This window comes from Lepidochelys olivacea (assembly GCF_965140295.1).
Source record: "Lepidochelys olivacea isolate rLepOli2 genome assembly, chromosome: 14".
Lineage (NCBI taxonomy): Eukaryota > Metazoa > Chordata > Testudines > Cheloniidae > Lepidochelys > Lepidochelys olivacea.
The window spans coordinates 7,291,579-7,312,072 of NC_140424.1; the positions used below are offsets into that span (position 1 = coordinate 7,291,579).

General features: G+C 37.6%; 1 protein-coding gene across 4 annotated transcripts in view; it reads right to left on the minus strand.

Annotated features, from left to right (window-relative positions):
- Positions 1–20,494, minus strand: part of CEP112 (centrosomal protein 112) — a 357,759-nt gene that overhangs the window by 298,549 nt on the left and 38,716 nt on the right. For 3 of the 4 annotated variants that reach the window (XR_014714068.1, XM_084647481.1, XM_084647479.1), the window contains exons 7-8: positions 18,260–18,307; positions 18,053–18,130 (exon numbers count right to left, since the gene is read on the minus strand). The exons of the other annotated variant lie outside the window; for it this stretch is intronic. Coding sequence is in view for 2 of the 3 variants with exons in the window: in XM_084647481.1 (XP_084503607.1) it covers positions 18,053–18,130; positions 18,260–18,307 (126 nt within the window). In the remaining variant the exon portion in view is untranslated. The remainder of the gene's footprint in view (positions 1–18,052; positions 18,131–18,259; positions 18,308–20,494) is intronic. 4 annotated transcript variants of the gene reach the window in all.

Here is a 20,494-nt window from a genome sequence, read left to right on the forward strand (position 1 = left end):
TTTTCTCAAGACAAAATTTTCAACACCTGCATAACACCAAGACAAAAAAGGAATTATTAATCCACAATGATTAATAATCATATAAAAAGAAACATAACAAAACTTAATTCTTTACCATGTAATTAGTAAACTTCCTACTGAATGCCATTTACTCAACTCTTAATACATGGGGTTAAGTAATAATAAACAATAATTCTTTGCACATATAGTGTTTCATCTGGATAACTGAAGTGCTGAATCACTGTAGAAGTACTGCACTGCACTTGGTTCTCTTGAACAACAGATTTTATCTTTTTAAGTTATAGACGATTGGAAGTCTCCATTATTTAGTATTAGATACTATTTTCACACTTTTAAAATTATGCCTCCGAACAGTTTAATATCATGTACAGTAGTTATTACATTCCATTTTTCGCTTCTTGTGGCAGACTGATGCCCCACCAATCTCAAAATCTATGCTGCTGCCCACCTCATCTTTTTGTGTTCATGAAATGGAAAGAAAGGAACAATTACCATATATTAAGAAAACTAGGGCTGAAATCCTAGCGCCACTGAAGTCAACAGCAAAACTCCTGTTGATTTCAGTGGGGACATGATTTCATCCTAAGAACTTTAAACTTGTGCATGTATCTCATAGAAGACACAGTACAGTGAAGGAAGTAAACAAGAATCTGTTTCCTACAGAGCCTGTAGGGAAGAATGTCCAGAGGTTGTAATATCCTATGGGGAAATTCAATTATAATACATTTTCTGCGGCAATTCATTACCTACTCTCCTTAGCTATAATGACTGTGTGTAACAAACATATATGGCAAAATTGGTTTAAACATGAACTGATGCCAGCAACAAAAGGTCAAACTTTTTTTGCACCCAATTATCAAGTATTATTAGGTGTATTATATATTTATTAAACTACTGTCTGCCCATTCGGAAACACTTTCACATTTTCAAGGTTTTATTATTTTTTTGTTTAATTTTATATTTATAAAATAAGTTTGTACCCCACTCCCTTATTTTTAAACAACGAAGATGAGTAAGGATAATTGTCCTCATTTTATTCCCAAAAATAAACTGAGGCAGGACAGAATGACTGACCTGCCAAAAGTCACACAGAAAGCCACTGGCAGAAAAAGGAAACTGATAAAACCTTTATTTATACTGGTTTATTTATCCGTAATTTATACAATTAGAGTATAGTTTATTGATGCATGAATTTCTCTTAAATTCTTAGTACTGAACTGTTGACATTACAAAATAGTTATCTACTCTGCTTCCATAACTATGCACTCATAAAATACATGAGAATAGCAGAATAAAGTTCCTCATTTTCAAATTAATCACATATCCTTTCTTATAACCCAGTATGTGTGTCTGTGAGATAATATATACATGAATAATGACTTAAAAGGAAGGATATAGATAGATAAAATGTTTTTTATATAAAGCAAGAGCTAAGACCATCCTTTTTCACTGGTAAGTAAAGGATTTTGTAGCGCAGTACTGCCACTTAAACCTAAAGGGATTTCAAGCAGAAAATACACATTAATGGTCTTTATGGGGGAAAAAGGGGGATAGGGGATTATTTTGGTGTGGCATACACTTTTTCCCCTTCTAACAAAATACCTCCTTTTTTGGCATAAGTTTATTTATCACTCTGACTGTATTCTTTCCAATAGAAATACAAGACCTGAAACATCCTGAAGCCTAAAAGAGGCAAGACATATTAACAGAAAAATTTCCTGCAACACAAAGAACTGCAGTGAGACTCGTGTATGTCAAGAACAAAATCTCAACCATGACCACAGCACAGACCTTAGCTTAAAGTGCAGTGGAGCTGACTTCTTTGCAACTCCAGCATGGCGCTCTAAGGGTGCTTTGTACATGACAGCTGACTGATCTTTAGGCCTTAAGCAAAAAAAAAGCTACTCTCTGCAAGAGCTGTAAGAAGGTCCACAGCCTGTATCCTTTGCCTAAACTATTTAGGATAAAGCTGTCTGAAGGATAACAGGAGACAATCTCAAGATTTAACGAGGGGGGCTGCTTCAATGTAGATGATTTTACATATAATATCATGTTAAAATTCCTGTGAGGTTAAAAACTACAGTATGTCTAAGGTTTCAGAGTAGCAGCCGTGTTAGTCTGTAACGGCAAAAAGAAAAGGAGTATGTCTAAGCTGCACCAGCAGTGGAATGAATGACTACAGTAAAGCTTACATTGCCACACCAAACTACTCTGCAAATAATTTATCAAGGAACAAGATGAAGGTATCCTTGACAAAGTTGATACTCTGTTGGAAAGTCAGGTTTCCTTCACAGCTAAAGACTTAAGGAGAAGTCCTTGACTTTGTGTAACAGGCTGATCAAGCCAAATCATACCATATCTTTTCCTCCTGGGCCCACAGAGTATCTAATCACTAACCTACTGGTGCACCTCTCAGAGGTTTGACTCATTCCATTTGATGAATCTGTGTTTCTATATAAACAAACAAGCCATCTGAGTTTAGCATATAGATTGTTTTTTGCTATATGCAAAACTAATTTTTTTCCTGTGTTGAGGGTACTGTGCTTCTCCATTGTTGTAAATTTTTGAATTTTCCAAAAATGATTCTTTTAGAGAGCACAGATTTTTTTTGCCTATATTTCTACTTGTTTTAAATTTATAAAACTATCAGATTTTCAAACACATTCTACAAATTAAAGGTAGCCATAAATAATATTCTTCCTAATAGAATATAATGCACAATAAAAGCAGCTTTTCCATCTGGAATTTGCATTAACCTGGGGCATTTTTCTTATAGAATCATAGATACTAAGGTCAGAAGGGACCATTATGATCATCTAATCCGACCTCCTGCACTACGCAGGCCACAGAATCTTGATGTTTTTCAAGTGATATCAGAAAGTATCAGTACAATTAAAAAAACCTCTACACATTATTTCATTTACTGACAGAACTCACATGGTACTATAACGTTAGATATAGGAAGATATTAAAATTAAATTACTTAAAATACATATTTCTGTTATAGAAATAATTTTTGGCAATTGTCATTTTGAAATCATAGCTATCTAGTTTTGGGCTTAACCCTACAATTCTATCTGCACAGACAGAAAAGCTTCACAGATCTAACGGGTCTACCTCAGTGGTTCTCAACCTATTTACCATTGTGGGCCACATCCAATACTACCTGTATGGTCCTGAGGATGTCACATGGGCCGCAGCTGTGTGCTGACTGGGCCGCAAGTGGCCCACAGGCCACATGTTGAGAACCACTGGTTCTACCTACATGGATGGGACAACTCATCAAGTTAAGTATATGTGTCAGTTTTTGCAAGACTGGTGCCATACCTCAGCAAAAATAAAACTGCTATTAAGCAATTTTAACTACATTCCAAAATCACAATAAAAAGAGCTGCTTGGTATGCAACTCCTTTTCCATATAATTGCATTTTAATAATTTATAGTTTTCACCAGGAAATTAAAAGAAGAAAATTAAAATTTCACTAGGAAAATTTTGGAAGGTTTAAAATTTTCATTGTCAATTCAAAAAGTAAGGGCCTCATATATTCATTATTTATATGGCAGCATATGGATGTTTTTCATTTTTAAAATTTTTGTAAAGGACATGTTTATACAATACGCAATGTGATAGCCACTCAAATTATGAATTAACCAGACATGATTTTTAAATGTCCCAAAATAAAAATGTTTGCTCTAAAGTTGATGTTTTCAATCTGCCATTATTTTCCCAAACAAGAAAGTATCTAGTATATTTCTCCAAACCAATGCCAAAGGGATTTTACATCTTTTTTGTACTTATAAATTAATTAAAAATTTAGAGCCATTGTCGCTTCATAATTTACATGGAGAGCTGTTTCATGTCTTTCAAAAAAGAAAATGCCATCTAAAGTTTTTGTTTTAATTTTTAATATTGTCAGATTTCCACTTTAAGGGACATTTTTTTGAAGTCAATGATTAGTTTTGTCCCTGATCAAATTTAGTCATTTAAAATAATTGTATTCACAACAGCACATCATATTAAATATTTTAAGAAATTCTTAAATGCTGCAGTAAAAGAACATTCAATAGTTTTATTTGGAGTGACAACTGTCCTACTTCTTATACATCATGAACATTCTCTGCCACTTGTAGCGAAGACACTTGAGGATCAGTAAGTGCCAAAAAGCCTGAAATGTTTAACGGTCAAAGTTCACATACAGTAGCAAATCTTGATAAACAGAAAAAAAAATAGAGTTCTAAAATGCAACAAATTGCATCCTCTTTAGTGCTTAAGGTTCCAATCCTGAAAGTTGATCATGCAGGTGGAATCTTGTGCCCACACAGAATTTTATTGGCTTCAAAGGGTGACAGAGGGAAAAATCAGTCCAGATTGCAGGATCAGGGCCTAAGTGAAAGTTCCTATTGTATTCAATTCTGCCAAGTCCTGAGTTCCCTCAACTCCCATTGAAGTGAGTAGCATTTGTGTGTGCTCAGCCCCCTGCAGGATCAAAGCCATAGTGAGTAGAGGAGTAAGCAGACAATTATCCCTCTGCCTAAATCAAGTTATTTGACAGTTCATCTGTCACCCCAAACACTAATTAAGCAACAGAAATCCCAATGATTCATCGATGTAGCAGAAATTAGAAAAACTATAATAACCCAGTTTCTATGCACCAAATATACATACAACTGAAACCCACAAATTTGCTTTTCATTGTTTTCTAATGTGTATTCCATCCATCTCTGAGTCTTTGTTCCATTTCATCCATATCGGTATCTACTAAAACATCCAACTATTGTCACTACATTCATTTTTCACAGTTTCCACATTTTGACCATTATATTGCAATTTCTTTTTTTTAAAAGTGAAACCAAACAATTTATTTGTGCTAAATGAATGGAAAGAATGTATTCAGAATACATTTTTTTATACATTGTACCAGCTTAGGCTGCTAAATAAGCATTCGTTAGTGCTATGTTGTGCTACTTTCTCTGTACTCTGTTTTGTTTCTACCAAGCAATACAACATTTTTGGCTGTTATGCCAATATATTCCTATAATATTCATCTTATACCATATTCTCTAATAGTCTTTTGAACATTTAAAATAGTTATTCAAACTAGGTTTTAGGGAAAATCACAATTCATCTCAGAATTTCCACTCTATTTTTTTTATTATAGAAAAATTATATTGATCTGGAAAGTAAATGTCACTTACGTGGCACATACAGCATTGTTAAAAATCTATTACCAGCAGTATCAATATTAGTAAATTATAGAAGTTAGAAAGTCAGTTTGGAAAAATGTTTCTCATCCTGGCTGTACATTGCCTGTAGCTCTATTATTTCTGTGCCATTCCAATCTAATACTAAAATAAGTTTTTGGCTTTACTAAGATCAACACTGAAGGGTTAAAGCACATAAAAATGAGATTTCAGTGACTTTGAAGTCAATAGGACTACTTTTGTAAGTAAAGTTTTGTGGAAACTTAGTGGATCAGAAATCACATGAACAAGAGATATGGTTTTGTAAAGGGAAATCATGCCTCCCTAATCTATCTGAATTCTTTGAGGGTGTCAGCAAGCATATGGACAAAGGTGATCTAATTGATATAGCGAACTTGGACTTTCAGAAAGCTTTTGAGAAGATTCCTCACCAAAAGGCTCTTAAGCAAAGTTAACAGTCATGGGATAAGAGGGAAGATACTTTCATGCATCAGTAACTGGCTAAAAGATAGGAAACAAAGGGTAGGAATAAATGGTCAATTTTTACAGTGGAAAGAGGTTAATAGTGGAGTCACACAAGAATTTGTCGTGGGCCTGCAATGTTCAACATTTTCATCAGTGATCTGGAAAAGAGGGTAAACAGTGAGGTGGCAAAGTTTGCAGACAATACAAAATTGCTCGAGATGGTTAAGTCCAAAGCTGACTGCAAAGAGTTACAAAATGATCTCATAAAACTGGGTGACCGAGCAACAAAATGGCAGATGAAATTCAATATTAATACGTGCAAAGTAATGCACATTGGAAAAAATAAAGACCAACCTATACATAAGCCATAACAGGCTTTGTGAGGTCCATCACAACTCCTTCCCTCCCACTCTTTTTACTAGACTCAGCGGAATTGGACAAGCCTACATATGATCATCAGCCGCATTAAATGCCTAAATAGGAGTCCATAATTTATTGATTCTGCATGTCAGAAATTCTAAAAAAGGGCACCGAGCCATGCATATACTTTTTATGTACTTTGGCCTTGTCTGCTCACACTCTTGTATGAATTTAAAATAAACTAGTTTAGTTGAAGTAGTAGAAACCCTATATACACATTTTTATTTTGGTGTACATTATTTAGTCCTAATTAAATGTAAGGTAAACGTAAGGGTTGCTCTACTTTACGTGATTAGGTCGATGTATGCTGAGTTGCATCTAGGTAGCTGTGAAAGTGTCTTCATTTAAATCTGGCTCCTGCCAATGTAAGTGCTTCTCTATGCCAATGTAGTAACACCACCTCTCCCACTTGTGTAGAGTCACAGTAAATATAATTATGTCGACGCAGTGTCAGTGGACACACCACTTATGTCAACTGTTACAGGCTTTCAGGAGCCATCCCACAATACCCCAAACTGACAATACAATTGATACAAGTACTCCTGGTGAGAACGTGCACTGCTGACACAAGGAGCCAAGTGTTCACACACGCAAGCAATTTAATAACTGTGGTGGCTGTATGCCAACGTAAGTTAGGTTGACATAATTTTGTAGTGTAGACATGGCCTAAAGAAGCCTGGTTTAAATTGAAATAAAAGTGTCCACACAGCCTTTTTCACTGGTTTAACTAAGAGTTTAAAATAACGTCTTAATTTAAACCAGTACAACGCCACATGTAGACAAGTCCTAAAAAAAATACATCATAAGAACAGCAATTTAATATAACCCACCACAAATCCCCTGCTCTTCAAAAAATTCCCCACCCCTGAAATCACAATTCCCCCCATACCATTTTCAGGTGCTGGTGGAAAAGGATGAGCCTCACAGTGAGCCCTCTCAATCTTTGGATTTGTGCTATTTTGGATTAAAAACCAAAATGAATTCGAAAGCCAGGGGTCAAACTATTCAATTTAGGTATGTCTGGAATAAGCAAGCTTCCTAAACCTTTCATAGAAGGTGGCCCCTGAAGAGCACTCTAATGGGCTAGAGAGGGCCCCTTCAACAAATTCCTAAAGCTCATCAAGAGACTGAGGCACTCACCCTACTCCTGTACATTTCATAAGGTCTGCAGGAGTGAGGCACCTGTCATGCGGATACTGTGAAGAGACACAGGAATATGTTACTTTCTGCAATCCTCAAGCTTTTCCCACCCACAGGTGAAACAGTAGTATTCAATAATAGAGATTAAAACGTGTGTATGTAAGTCACAGCATAATGATTCTCCTAATTTGAATGTCCATGTATGAGGAAACAACAATACAGCAACAAAGATCAGCTTAAACCTTTTCGCCCAGGCTTCAGGCTCTTAAGGTTCCGCATGTGTGTTGTGTGTTTTATTTTTATTCTATATAACTTTATTCTTTGCTCATTTATTCTATATGAACAAAACACACACACACACACACCCTATTATAATGCTCAGGAAAACAATGCTGACAGAGTTTATAACATTCTTGGCAAAAATGACAAAAATATCTATTTTTAATTAAGAGAAAAATGTTTACTCTGTGATGTAGCCCAAAGCATAGCAATTTTAATTCTACATTTTTAAAAGCTCAAGTTAATTACAAGAGTCATCCTTTAGAATGCTGTCACCAAATTAGTTTTTATTAATTGCTCTTAATCAAGTATGCATTAAATGTCTAATTCGTATGTTTAAATATTTTCCCATGGAATAAAGCTATTAAGAGGAAGAATCAAAATCTTTAAAAAGTTCATTCACACTGACCACTTCATAAAACTAATGAAAGGAGAAGCCAGTCTGGTGAGTCAAACTGCCAGACTTAAGACCATATCTCGGTCCTCCAGCCAGCCTTCCACTGCTTGATGCATTTTTTTCCTTCACTCTTGTTCAATGTCCATATCCACTGAATTATTTTTCTATCATTTTCATCTTTCTAAAATGCTTTGTTCATTTTTCTTCTATAATTCTCTCGCTTCGTTAACTTCACATTTTTCTTATCATTGTTCTCTTTAATCTGAGTCTCAGTTTCTGTAGCCCTCCATTTCTACTCACCTGTCAACCCATTTCTTCTCTCTCCCTCTTGAATGAGGGATGGACTCTACATTTGCTAATCCTCAAAATGCAGGTCAAAGTGTCCACAAGGTGACAGAGTTACTCCATTTTCAACATCTCAGAACCTGTAGACATTTAACTATAAAAATGTCACAGAAGCATGGTTTTTATACCTAGATGCAGATGAATCATTTTTTATATTACGGTAGTACCAAAAATGTGCTAGGCTCTGAAGAGAAACAAAGAAAGTCCCTGCAATAAGGAGCTTATAATTAGGGCCCTAACAAATTCATGGCCATGAGAAACACATCACAGACTGTGAACTTTGGTCTTTTGTGAGCTTTTACCCTATACTGTATAGATTTCATGGGGGAGACCAAACTGTGGGTCTTGATCCAAAAGGGAGTTGCAGGGGGGTCACAAGGTTATTTTAGGGGATATTGCCACCCCCCTTACTTCTGTGCTGCCTTCAGAGCTGGGCAGCCGGAGAGCAGCAGCAGCACGGAGGTAATACCATACCATGCCATCCTTCCTTCTGCGCTGCTGCCTTCAGAGCTGGACAGCCGCAGCGTGGCAGCTGCTGACTGAGGGCCCAGCTCTGCAGGCAGAAGCTCAGAAGGGTGGCAATACCATACTGTGCCATCCTTACATCAGCGCTGCTGCTGCTGCTGGCGGCGGCTCTGCCTTCAGAGCTGGGCTCCCGGGAAGCAGCCACCACTTTCCAGCTGCTCAGCTCTGAAGGCAGCAACACCGCCAGAAGCGGCGCAGAAGTAAAGGTAGCAGTACCGCAACCCCTGCTACAATAACCTTGCGACACCCACACACACACACACACAAACACAACTCCTTTTTGGGTTAGGATCCCTACAATTACAACTCGGTGAAATTTCAGATTTAAATAGTTGAAATCATGAAATTTACGATTTTTTAAATCCTATGATCATTAAATTGATCAAAATGGACCGTGAATTTGGTAGGGCCCTACTTATAATCCAATTGTACATATGATACAACAAGTGAGATCTACCATATGCCAACGGAGAAATCAGAGGATGATTGTTACAAAAATAAGTTCACATAGTCACTTAGTTGAAAAAGGGCCATTTCTTGTACAGAATACATTCCCCAATAGGTACAAAATTCTCCCCCATCACCATCCTCCAATTTCTAACCATTAAAATCCCCTTCCAGGGAAAAAGTTCCCCTTCACCCAATCCTCCATGGCTGTACAACTACCCACCCATTCTTCAGCTCTCCTCTCTCCTCACCATGAACTCTCTCACCATTCACCCCACATGGCAAACCAGGGTAAGTTACCCAGCAAACATTCCATACCTCCCAAGGAAAATTACCCACTGCCCTCAACACAAGTTCCTCTCATCACCACATCATTTCTGGATATCAGAGCCCCCAGACCTCTGTATTCCCCACCACACTCACCCACACCCACCAGCCAAGCTGCCTACATGAACAGACAAACTGACAGTATCTCACAGGCAGAGCCAAAACACAGTAGGTGGGGAAGACACCTGCGTGGTCCTTTTTAAGCCCAGCACGGCACACAACAAAAAGTTTAGCACAGGAGTCCAAGATCAAAACATGAAATGTCAGAACTACAACCATAATCAAATGACAAACTGTAAAAACTGAACTTTTCTTTACTTAGAGAGACAAAGGTGGATCAGGTAATATCTTTTATTGGACCAACTTCTGTTGGTGAGAGAGAGAAGCTTTTGAGCTACACAGAGCTCTTCCTCCAGTCTGAAAAAGGAACGACCAGCATCATCGCAAACTGTAAGGTGGAACAGATTGTTTAGCATAAGTAGTTAGCATATATTGTAAGGGATCCTTCAAGGTAAAGTGGCCCATTAACACCTCTGCAGCCATAGGCCTTTGTGTGGATCAAAAGCTTGCCTCTCTCACCAACAGAAGTTGGTCCAATAAAAGAGATTACATCGTCCACCTTGTCTCTCTAAGGCCTGGTCTACACTGGGGGCGGGGATCGATCTAAGTTACGCAACTTCAGCCACATACTGAATAACGTAGCTGAAGTCGACGTACTTAGATCTACTCACCGTGGTGTCTTCACTGTGGTAAGTCGACAGCTGACACTCCCCCGTCAACTCCGCCTGCAGCTCTCGCTCCGGTGGAGTACCGGAGTCAAAGGGAGAGCGCTTGGCCATCGATTTATCGCATCTAGACTAGACGCGATAAATCGACCCCCGCTGCATTGATCGCTGCCCATTGATCCTGTGGGTAATGTAGACAAGCCCTTAGGCTTTGTCTACACTGGTACTTTCATCATTAAAACTTTTGTTGCTCAGGGGTGTGAAACAGCAGCCCCTGAATGACAAAAGTTTTAACTACGAAAAGTGCTGGTGTGGATAGCGCTTCGTCAGCGGGAGCTGTGCTCCTGGCGTCCGCCCGAAGTGGTTTTATTTGTCACCGGGAGAGCTCTCTCCCGGCAATAAAGAGCAGCGACACAGTGTAACTTATAACGGCGCAGTTGCAGAAGCAGAGACGCATTTTTGTGAGGTGCACAGTGTCGATGTAGCTTTTATATCCTGGAACCAACATGGCTACAACTACACTGCATACTTCCCTTCCTTGTCTCACAAGTCACATATCAAGCTTCATAACATAATTGTTACACCCAACATAGCCTTCAATAATTGCCTCATCTACAATCGAGTAAGCAGCACTATAGAGAATATAATGAGACTACCTTCACAAGCCCTGTAAATACTCTTACAGTAGAATTCGTGGTTATACTATAATAACCTTTAGATTAAAAGAATAAATAAATAAAAGTTTGTCTCTTGACAAATTTTTTTATTGCAAGTTATTTGCATTCTAGTAACATTAGAAAAGCAGAATGTTAAGTGACTTAAAATATGCTTGCTTCAGATCTGCTGAGCATGTACTGAGTTTAGATACCTTGCTTACTGGGGGAAAAAATTCTGTTGTAGAGAGATAATAAAGACAACAAAGATAAAAAATGTTCTAGCAAAGAATAAAAAATGTGAAACTGAAAAAATATGGAATAGAAGAAATAATTAAAGAAACAATTAAAAAAAACACAAAGTAGTTCCAAAATGAAGTATTTTATGTCAAGTAAATTGATTGGGGGTTACCAACAACCACTAAAATAATAGTAGATTCATATAAATAGATTTGTTTTCTACTCCACAAGAGGTTCAAAATCAAATTTTAGCAACATAATCAGTTTTGTGTTTTTGAAAAACATAAATAAGGACTTCACTCCTTTTTTCACTCTACGGGTGAGTGGCATTCAGGATGGGTGGAGGTGAAGTTCAAAGGGAGCTTGCCTATTTCTCAAGATAAACCATTCCTGCCATCTGTTCTCAGTTGCTCTGAACTGCTGAAAACTGATCTGCCCTTGTTTTGTTGCCTCTTCCTTGTCTGAATCCAAGATTTTTCAGTGATGACAGTTTCCCAAATGGTTTAATCCATGTCAGAAGCATTGGGGAAAAAACTACTACAAACCACTGCCTGATGATGCTCACATTTGAACAACTCTGTGATGTGGTTATCATTGAAAACGGCCATGTGTTTGGCATTAGAGAGTTAAAACAGGTGCAGGGAAGGTTTATGAATGAAGGGCTAAAGGTTAAAAACAAAAAACCACAGTTATTTTATTTAATGCTCTCCCCTTTTACCACAAAGAAGTTGAAAAAAAGCTAAAACTTTAGAAAAACTTTCCTTCGTACAGCTGTACAGCACTTTTCTGTTAATATATTCCCATACTCTAAATGAAAAGGCCTCACTTTTAATTGAGCTTCACAGTCAAACTAAGAAGAAAACACATTTAAGCCTCCTGGTTAATAGTAAGCATATGGTGATTGTGAAATACTTTCAAGTTAAAAATAGTCCACAGTACAGTACCATAAGCAAAAGGGACTGGATCCCCCACTGTGTGGTTTGCAGGAGACTTTGCAATTTCAACAGAATCACTTGTTGAGTGTTTTACAGAGGCTCTTAGTGTGAATTCCTGATATTTGCATGAGTTCACAATATTATTCAGCTGACATAAGTGTGCTTCTGATTATTATTATTATTTTCTATTCCACTTTTAATGAAACCCTGTCTTACCATGTCCTGGCACAACTGGTGGTTTTGAATACTGCCAATCCAAAGGACTAGGCAATACCAAAGCAAGGCAGGAAAAGTGACGTCTACACAAGCCTGCTCAGTGTGATCGAGTATCAAGTTGGACTAGTAGTTGTTGATAGGGAGCAGCTTTTCAGATTAATTCCCTCATTAGTCATGGAAGTGTTGCCACCCAGTCTTGCTCTTCCTCATGTCTAGGCCAAAGGTTTTTTTTTCTACTGATTGTTTTAGGATTAGCCATCATGTACATATAAAGTTAAGCATCAGAGGGTAGCCGTGTTAATCTGTATCCACAAAAACAACAAGGAGTCTGGTGGCACCTTAAAGACTAACAGATTTATCTGAGCATAAGCTTTCGTGGGTAAAAACCTCACTTCTTCAGATGCATGAAGTGAAAGTTATAGATGCAGACATAAATATACTGACACATGAAGAGAAGGGTTACCTCACAAATGGAGAACCAGTGTTGACCGGGCCAATTCGATCAGGGTGGATGTAGTCCACTCCCAACAGTAGATGAGGAGGTGTCAATTCCAGGAGAGACAAAGCTGCTTCTATAATGAGCCAGCCGTTCCCAGCCCCTATTCAAGCCCAAATTAATGGTGTTAAATTTGCAAATTAATTTTAGTTCTGCTGTTTCTCTTTGAAGTCTGCTTCTGAAGTTTTTTTGTTCAATTATAGCTATTTTCAAATCTGTAACAGAATGTCCAGGGAGACTGAAGTGTTCTCCCACTGGCTTGTGTGTGTTACCATTCCTGATGTCCGATTTGTGTCCATTTATTCTTTTACATAGGGACTGTCCGGTTTGGCCAGTGTACATGGCATTAATTAGGGCTTGAATAAGGGCTGGGAGTGGCTGGCTCATTACAGAAGCAGCTTTGCCTCTCCTGGAATTGACACCTCCTCATCTACTGTTGGGAGTGGACTACATCCACCCTGATCGAATTGGCCCAGTCAACACTGGTTCTCCATTTGTGAGGTAACTCCCTTCTCTTCATGTGTCAGTATATTTATGTCTGCATCTGTAATTTTCACTCCATGCATCTGAAGAAGTGAGGTTTTTACCCACGAAAGTTTATGCTCAAATAAATATATAAAGTTAAGACATTTCTAAGTTTTATTGTTCTTATAAACATCCAGTATCAAAAGGCAGGAGAACTGATTGTTTGCAGATGATGGCCCTATCCTTTCCAACTCTGGCTAATAGATTTGGAGTTCTATGCAGTTCTAAGTATTTATGGATAGTTTACTGAATTACGTACTTGTGCTTTAAACTTTCAGCAGTGTAGTTTATAGATTTAAAATTAAGTATGTGTAAATCTTTTTTTGTTTTCCATTTTTTAAATATGTCATGGAATTTGCTTTCCCCCAACTTGGTCCACTGGCTCTGGAGTCATTAACTTTCTGGACAATGTGCAAGGCCCATCTTTTTACTTATGAATTTGGAGAAGGACTGCTGAATGGGGGCAATTTGTTTCATTATATTTACTGTTTTTGTCTGATGCTCATGTAATTATTATGGTGAGCTGAGCAGCTTGCTATAAAATACAAGGTATTTATTTTATATAGACAATCTTTACACGAGAGAGCCCAGAGCATAGAGTAGACTGATATTTTATAAACTCAAAATAAATGAATAAAATATAATAACATCAATAGGACTACTAAGATTTGTTGAGAAAAGCAGGATTTGGCATATTAAGGTAAAATAAATACAACATGAATTTTTAAAAGGGGGTGAGGGAAGAAAAACATTTTATAAGAAAAAACCTATCAAGTACGAATGTGCAGATTTTTAAAAGCTAACCTAGTTCACCTCACATTTACAAGGGAATTTATTTTAGTCAGATGAAAGTGGTGTTCTCAAATTTTAATACGTTGCTTTGAAAAAAAAATTGTATATGCAGAATAGGTTTCATGTCCATCATTCTAGTCATATAATAAGAGTTCTGCTGTACTGTTTGTAACGAACATTACTGCATGGAGGGGTGGAGGAGCGGGTATCACAAAACAATTATCATTGGGTTATTAAGCAAAACAGTCCATTCTTTTTTGGGCCAGGATGTTTACAGGACACATTTCAAGCTACACACCAACTCACAATGTATTTTCAAACTTCTTAGAGAAGCCACAAAAAATTAAGGCATTCCATGTAGAGCACACACACACAAACCCAGGGTGTGGAAACACATAGAACCACAAAAAAATTCAAAATGAATCTTAGATGCAATAAATGAACAGGTTCACAGCTTTCTCCCTCTTTCAGGGCTCAAACATGGTAGTAATCAGATGTTTATTCCAGTACCAGAATGTCATCTTAAAAAGCAAAGATCTCATTACATGCAAGACCTACCCAAAAGTGACCATTTCCTCTTAATTATTCACAAACATATTCTAAAGAAAAAATTACTAGAACAGCATCCAATAATAAACGTTCAAAAATAATATGGAATCAAAACTGGAGCAAAAAGCAGGTGGATCTAACATATGCAAACAACAAAGGCATTGTTTTTCCTTTGATATAACCTGAAAAGATCTGGACATGGATACAAAACATCTATCATCTCAAAAAATGCCAACCATTTCTGATGAAGGATAATAAAAGAAACATAGTTGAGAAAAACTGGATTTATACTAGCTAAGGTTCTAGACATCACTGGTTAACAATCAATATCCTATTTATTATAGTGTCATTAAGAACTACCCCCTCCACCAAACAAGGGGTGAGGTTTTCTGTTGGACCAGCAGGAGATGGACACAGTAGAGCTCTTTTCAGGTTTTGGAGGGTGGGGGCACATAGAAAGTATGCCTTCCTGGGCACACAGGAAAAGCATGAACAAGGGTAGGTGATTATGACCAAGGACCTCTTGATGGCAACTGGCAGAGGGAACAGGGGTGCATAAAGTTTACAGGCATCCCCTGGGTCTGGTATTTACATTCTAGTTCACCAAAGTGTGTCATGGAAGATTTCTCCTGAAAGCCTGTGTCACAGTGGTCATCAAAATTTTTGAGAAATGTATGCATGGATAATATGTAAGGAGATCATGTATATGTATATTCAGTGTGCTTATTGTCTTGTATTGTAAGACACAATACACAATGGTTAGCTAGAGAGAAATGTTTCCTTCCTCCTGGTGGAGTCTGTGGGTCACCTGTCTTATATATGTGTATGTATGTGTATTACAATACAAGACAATAAGCACACTGAATCAAAGGCTGGTAAAGAACCTCAGGGGACTTCAGAAGGAAAATTAACAGGAATAGGTAAACAGCAGGGTGACAATCCTGTTTGATAAGTGAAGAAAAAAAGGACTGGTCTGATCTATCTGGGGTGCAGAAAGATGCTCTGGCATCCTTGATTCTATCCTTCATCTGGGAAGGCAAGTTGCCAGTGGGCTAATCTCATGAAAAGAATCTCAGCCATCCTGAAAAATGCTCTGAGAAAGACTTTGAGATAACTAGTACCTTATTAGACAAGAGGACATCTTGTTAGTTTAGGCTCTAAAATGTAATTTCTGGTACTACATATCACCCTGTTTCCAATGTTTCTGTTTCCTATCATTTGACTCTGTTCTTTGTTAAATAAACTTGGTCTTGTTTTTACTATACACATATCTAAGTGCTGTGTGTTAAGCAGAGATGGGGTCTAAGGTATAGCTAGTAAGCTGTACTGCACTGTTCCTTTGTGAGCAGGTGTAATAATTCTGTGAGTGTTCAGTGGATAAGGAGCTGGACAAGACAGGGTGATGCTCAGAGGACTCAGGGGTTGCAGTGTTCCTATTGCTAGCCTGCATGAGGGACAGCAGAGCCCACATGGTCTGAGAGGGGAGCACCTGTGTTGCGTGTGACTGGGACAGTCAGGGAGCTGACCCCTGGCAGATACAGACAAGGTTTCCCTAAGTTAAGGAGAGGTGGTAGCAAGGTGCCTGAGTATCCATGGGCAGTATTGCAGTGATACCTCTCAAGCTCTGATTGACCTGTTCAGGGTAGGTAGGAGCAGCTGACTGGTTCATGCAGCTCCTCCTTCTTGGGGAATAAGAGGCCTTCTCCTGAGTGTGAGCTACAAGCCAGCACACAAAGCATGCACTCACCGAAACTCACCCTGTTTTGTAGTTGTCTGGCTAGAATTCCCTGGTCCACCATGGGCCTAGCCAGATTGCCTTTTCAGGGTCAGGAAGAGGAAGGGATTTTCCCATTGTGTAAAATAGGCCAATATCCAAGAGAGTGGAAGGGGAGGTTATTTGTTTGCTTTTTAAAACTCTCCCATGCCAGCCTGAGGACCTGTTTGGTTAGTTACAATTTAAAATGGAAAATTATAAAAATGTTTCAACTAGCAGTGAGCATCCAGTGCAAGCACATCCAAGCACAGCATCCAGGAAGCCAATGGCATCTGACACAGTTGGTCTCAGGGCAGTGGGTAATTGAGTCTCACATAGACTGAGTCACCTCTATCTGCATTTCTCATCCCACACACAAATGGTCTCAAGCATCAAATTCCCAGTTACAGGCCATCCAGGGGTTAGGCATAGGATCAGCAAACTCAACTATCCCACACTGGACTCAAATAATTGCCTGATAGCTCGAGGGCAAAGGGGTAGGGTAGAGGAGACAGTTGCCCTCCCACGCACTCCAGTCTGTTACTGAAATAAATAAAATTTGCAGCCTGCTACTTTTATCCCACACACCATGTATATCATCTGATGCATGGCCTGATTAATAAAAATTGAATACTGTAACCTGCCACAAACAAAACAACAACACGAAAACAGAACTGTGGGATATTTAGGCTGATGTAATGTACAAGTTTTATGGATCTCAACTCTTAGCTGAAGGTTTGGAAGTTTAACCCTCAGAACACTAATAGTTTCAAGTTGCTAGTCTAGCAGCTTCTTAGGCTGACAGAGCATAATAAAATGCACAGTATGTGCCTACAGTCTCCAAGTCGCTAACATGCATCAGTGAAATAGAATATGTACAGATGGAATGGCAAAGATGTCACAATAATATAGATATAAGCATGTCATAAAAAGATTTCCCTGTTACAGTATTAAAGGATTTGGTTTTATAGTACAAGGAATAATGTGCCCCACATTGTACATAATAAGACTGTAAATTCCATCCAGGAGCTCTGGTGAAGATATCAGCCATATCAATCAGCTTCAATCAGCTTGAGTGCTTTGTTCATCTCACCAGAATCCATTATACCCCTAATTTATGTTCATAGGAAGTGGTACATTATTTAATACATTACAGATTTTCAGAAATAATTCTCACAGCCTGAAGTCTCTTGTCCACCTCCCACATCCCATGACACCTTCCTCAGATTCTAGTAATTGGACTAATCACGTGGGGAAAGTTAATGATCCGTAAGTCTTTGCAGGACCAAAGGAAATTAACTGACATTTTTAAGGGCTACCAATGTACAATTTTTCTTTAAATATTGAAGGTGTCATTTTTTCCTAAATTGTTATAAAATAATTTATTTGCTTAGCACAAACTCAGTGACCTTGAAGTAGATTGTCTTAAGCAAGATTTCCAGCATATCCATAGTTACATTGGTATACATATACTGTTTTTATCACATACCCTTTCTTCTTAGAAAGAACAGAGATTGCTGATCAAAACATCACTTATTTCACTAGAATGAATTTTTTTTTTAGGACATTTAAAGATCCAGATATTTGAGAAGTATCTTACCTCTTTTTCATGCATGTGAAACAGGGACTGTTCATCACGAAAAGTGCTAATTTTTCCCAAGCCTATTTTGGGTGTCATCTATTGAATGAGAAAGTTCATATTTAAAAGTTCAAAGCATTACCTTGAGGAGAATCATTCTCAAGTGAAAAATATAAAAGGCAACATACAGTCTACCTCCAAAAATCATCAAGGGAATATAACACCTACCAGAGACAGAGGTATGGGCTTCTCTCGCAAATATCTTGGATTTTCTAGCTGGAAAACAAGACATCGTACAACAGCAGCTTACTGACCACATGACATAGCTTTTCATCATTATTTCTTATAAAATAACTTTAAAAAACTATGGCCAAAGATTTACAAAAGTAGATGTAAATACAAATATACTTTGTTAGGTTCAGTGGAGTTAATCTGGCTTTCCACTGGTTAAACAGAGAGAAAAATTCAATGTAGTGTTTTTTCCAAAAAACATAATTGACTACGACTACACAAACAACGATCATACATGGAACTCACTGTAAAAAGAAAAATTCATTAAAAGTACTGTATAATTACAGCAGCCCTTTCAATCACAAACTTTAAGAACTGCATTTGAAACACTGTGCACTAACCACTTCCTCTATCAGACAGCTATATCTCACTTCATTTTCTCTAATTATGAGATTCAAACATCATATCACACAGAATGCATAACATCCAGGAAATGCTTTCAAGAATATAAATCTGTCAAATGTGGTATGAAGATTTGGAATGAAAATGTGATTGCAATACACATCTTACAACATTAAGTCCTTTATTTTTAGAGAAGATTAAACTGATCTATCAGGCATGGCAAATACGAAATATATCAAGAGTGCTTGCCACTTTTTTGAATTTATAAATGAAAGAAGGAGACTTAATCTCTCTGTAATTTCAATCTGACACAGTATTCTTCATTTCCTGTCCTAAAGTATTATGTTGTATTCTTATGTGCTGCTGAAGAGTTGTCATATATCACCCCAGAGGTGGCTATAGTTCAAAGATGCACAATGTGAACATATTTTACACACACAGTAATGTTTTTAAACTTTCTAGGTTCCATTTGGATGAAAAGTGCTATATACATTCAAGATCATCACTATAGCCAAGCCAATAGTTTAAAACATTTAAGCTTTTTTCTAAATAACCCATCACTATTTACCTTGCAGGAATTTATTATAGCAGACCAACCAGACCTTCTTTTAAACAAAAAGTTACCTGTATTATTTAATGTGCATCACTGTATTTCAACGTTCAACTTTTTACAATGACCACATTCACTTATTAAAATGAGGACATTATTTCCTTGCTATTCATTTTCATCATAAAAACAGTGATTGTACATTTAAATAAGTGCAGTAAGGGCTTTCCAAAAATATTCCAGCATAGTGGAATTGAAGGGACATCATCATCTTAAAAATTACCAAGGAAGTTACCGATTCACATTGGGTTGACAGCAGATATGAACAGACAAAGGTGAACAAAAGAGACCATCGTATCCTTGGTGTAAGGAAAGGAGATAAAATGAAATTAGTGTGGTAGAGAAAGTGAGAGGAAACAAGGGAGAAAGAAAAGGAAAGCAGGAGTAGACTGAAGGATGAGGAGAAAAGAAAAAAGAGCAAGCATAGAAGTTAAAAAAAATAGGCACCTAACAGAAGGAGCAGGAGAGGGAGAGACAAAAGCTGCAGCTCCATAATTCTCTACTAATGTCTTGTCCCTACCCATAACCTCACCCTGCCAAATCCTTCCCACCAGCATGGATCTACGATTGAGCAGAGAGCCCTCCATAGATTCAAAGGGAGAAGGCACTCTTTGGCCCCCTAGCTACTTTCTGGGGGCTGAACCTACCTACTCTAAGCCTCAATTAACCTCAAGGAAAGTTATGTGGAAACTAGGAATGCAGGATCCGGCTTCAAGGGTGTAAATGCTTTTTAAATGTCCCACACTTTGCACATAAATTGTAAACAATTTTTCTTAGCTTTTTAAAGATAAAAGTTGTTAAAGATTTACAGCCAATTGACATAATTTATTTGGGCATGGAACGCAATAATTTTCAGCCTTGCTTAATTTCAGCACCACTTTAAATAAGTAAGGTATATTCTAGTTGTTTATAAAAGGGGGGGGGGGAAATGTGGCTCTAATACGTTCTATGGCTTAAGTCTTAACATTTTCTGATTTTGTAACAGCAGCCAGATGTGCTTTGAAGTTAAATGTTCCCATTTTGTTACTTGCTGTGGATTATATCCACTTAAAATGATCTGTAAACATTTAATGTTTCAACATTCATTCCTTTCATGCTAGTCTTCTGCAAAACTTCTTGTTCTCAAAATTATACCACATTAAAGGAGGAATATCACAGTGAAGAGTGGAGGAAAAACTTGTATTTGTGAGAAACATGCAGATTTAAAAATAATAAGTCAAAGG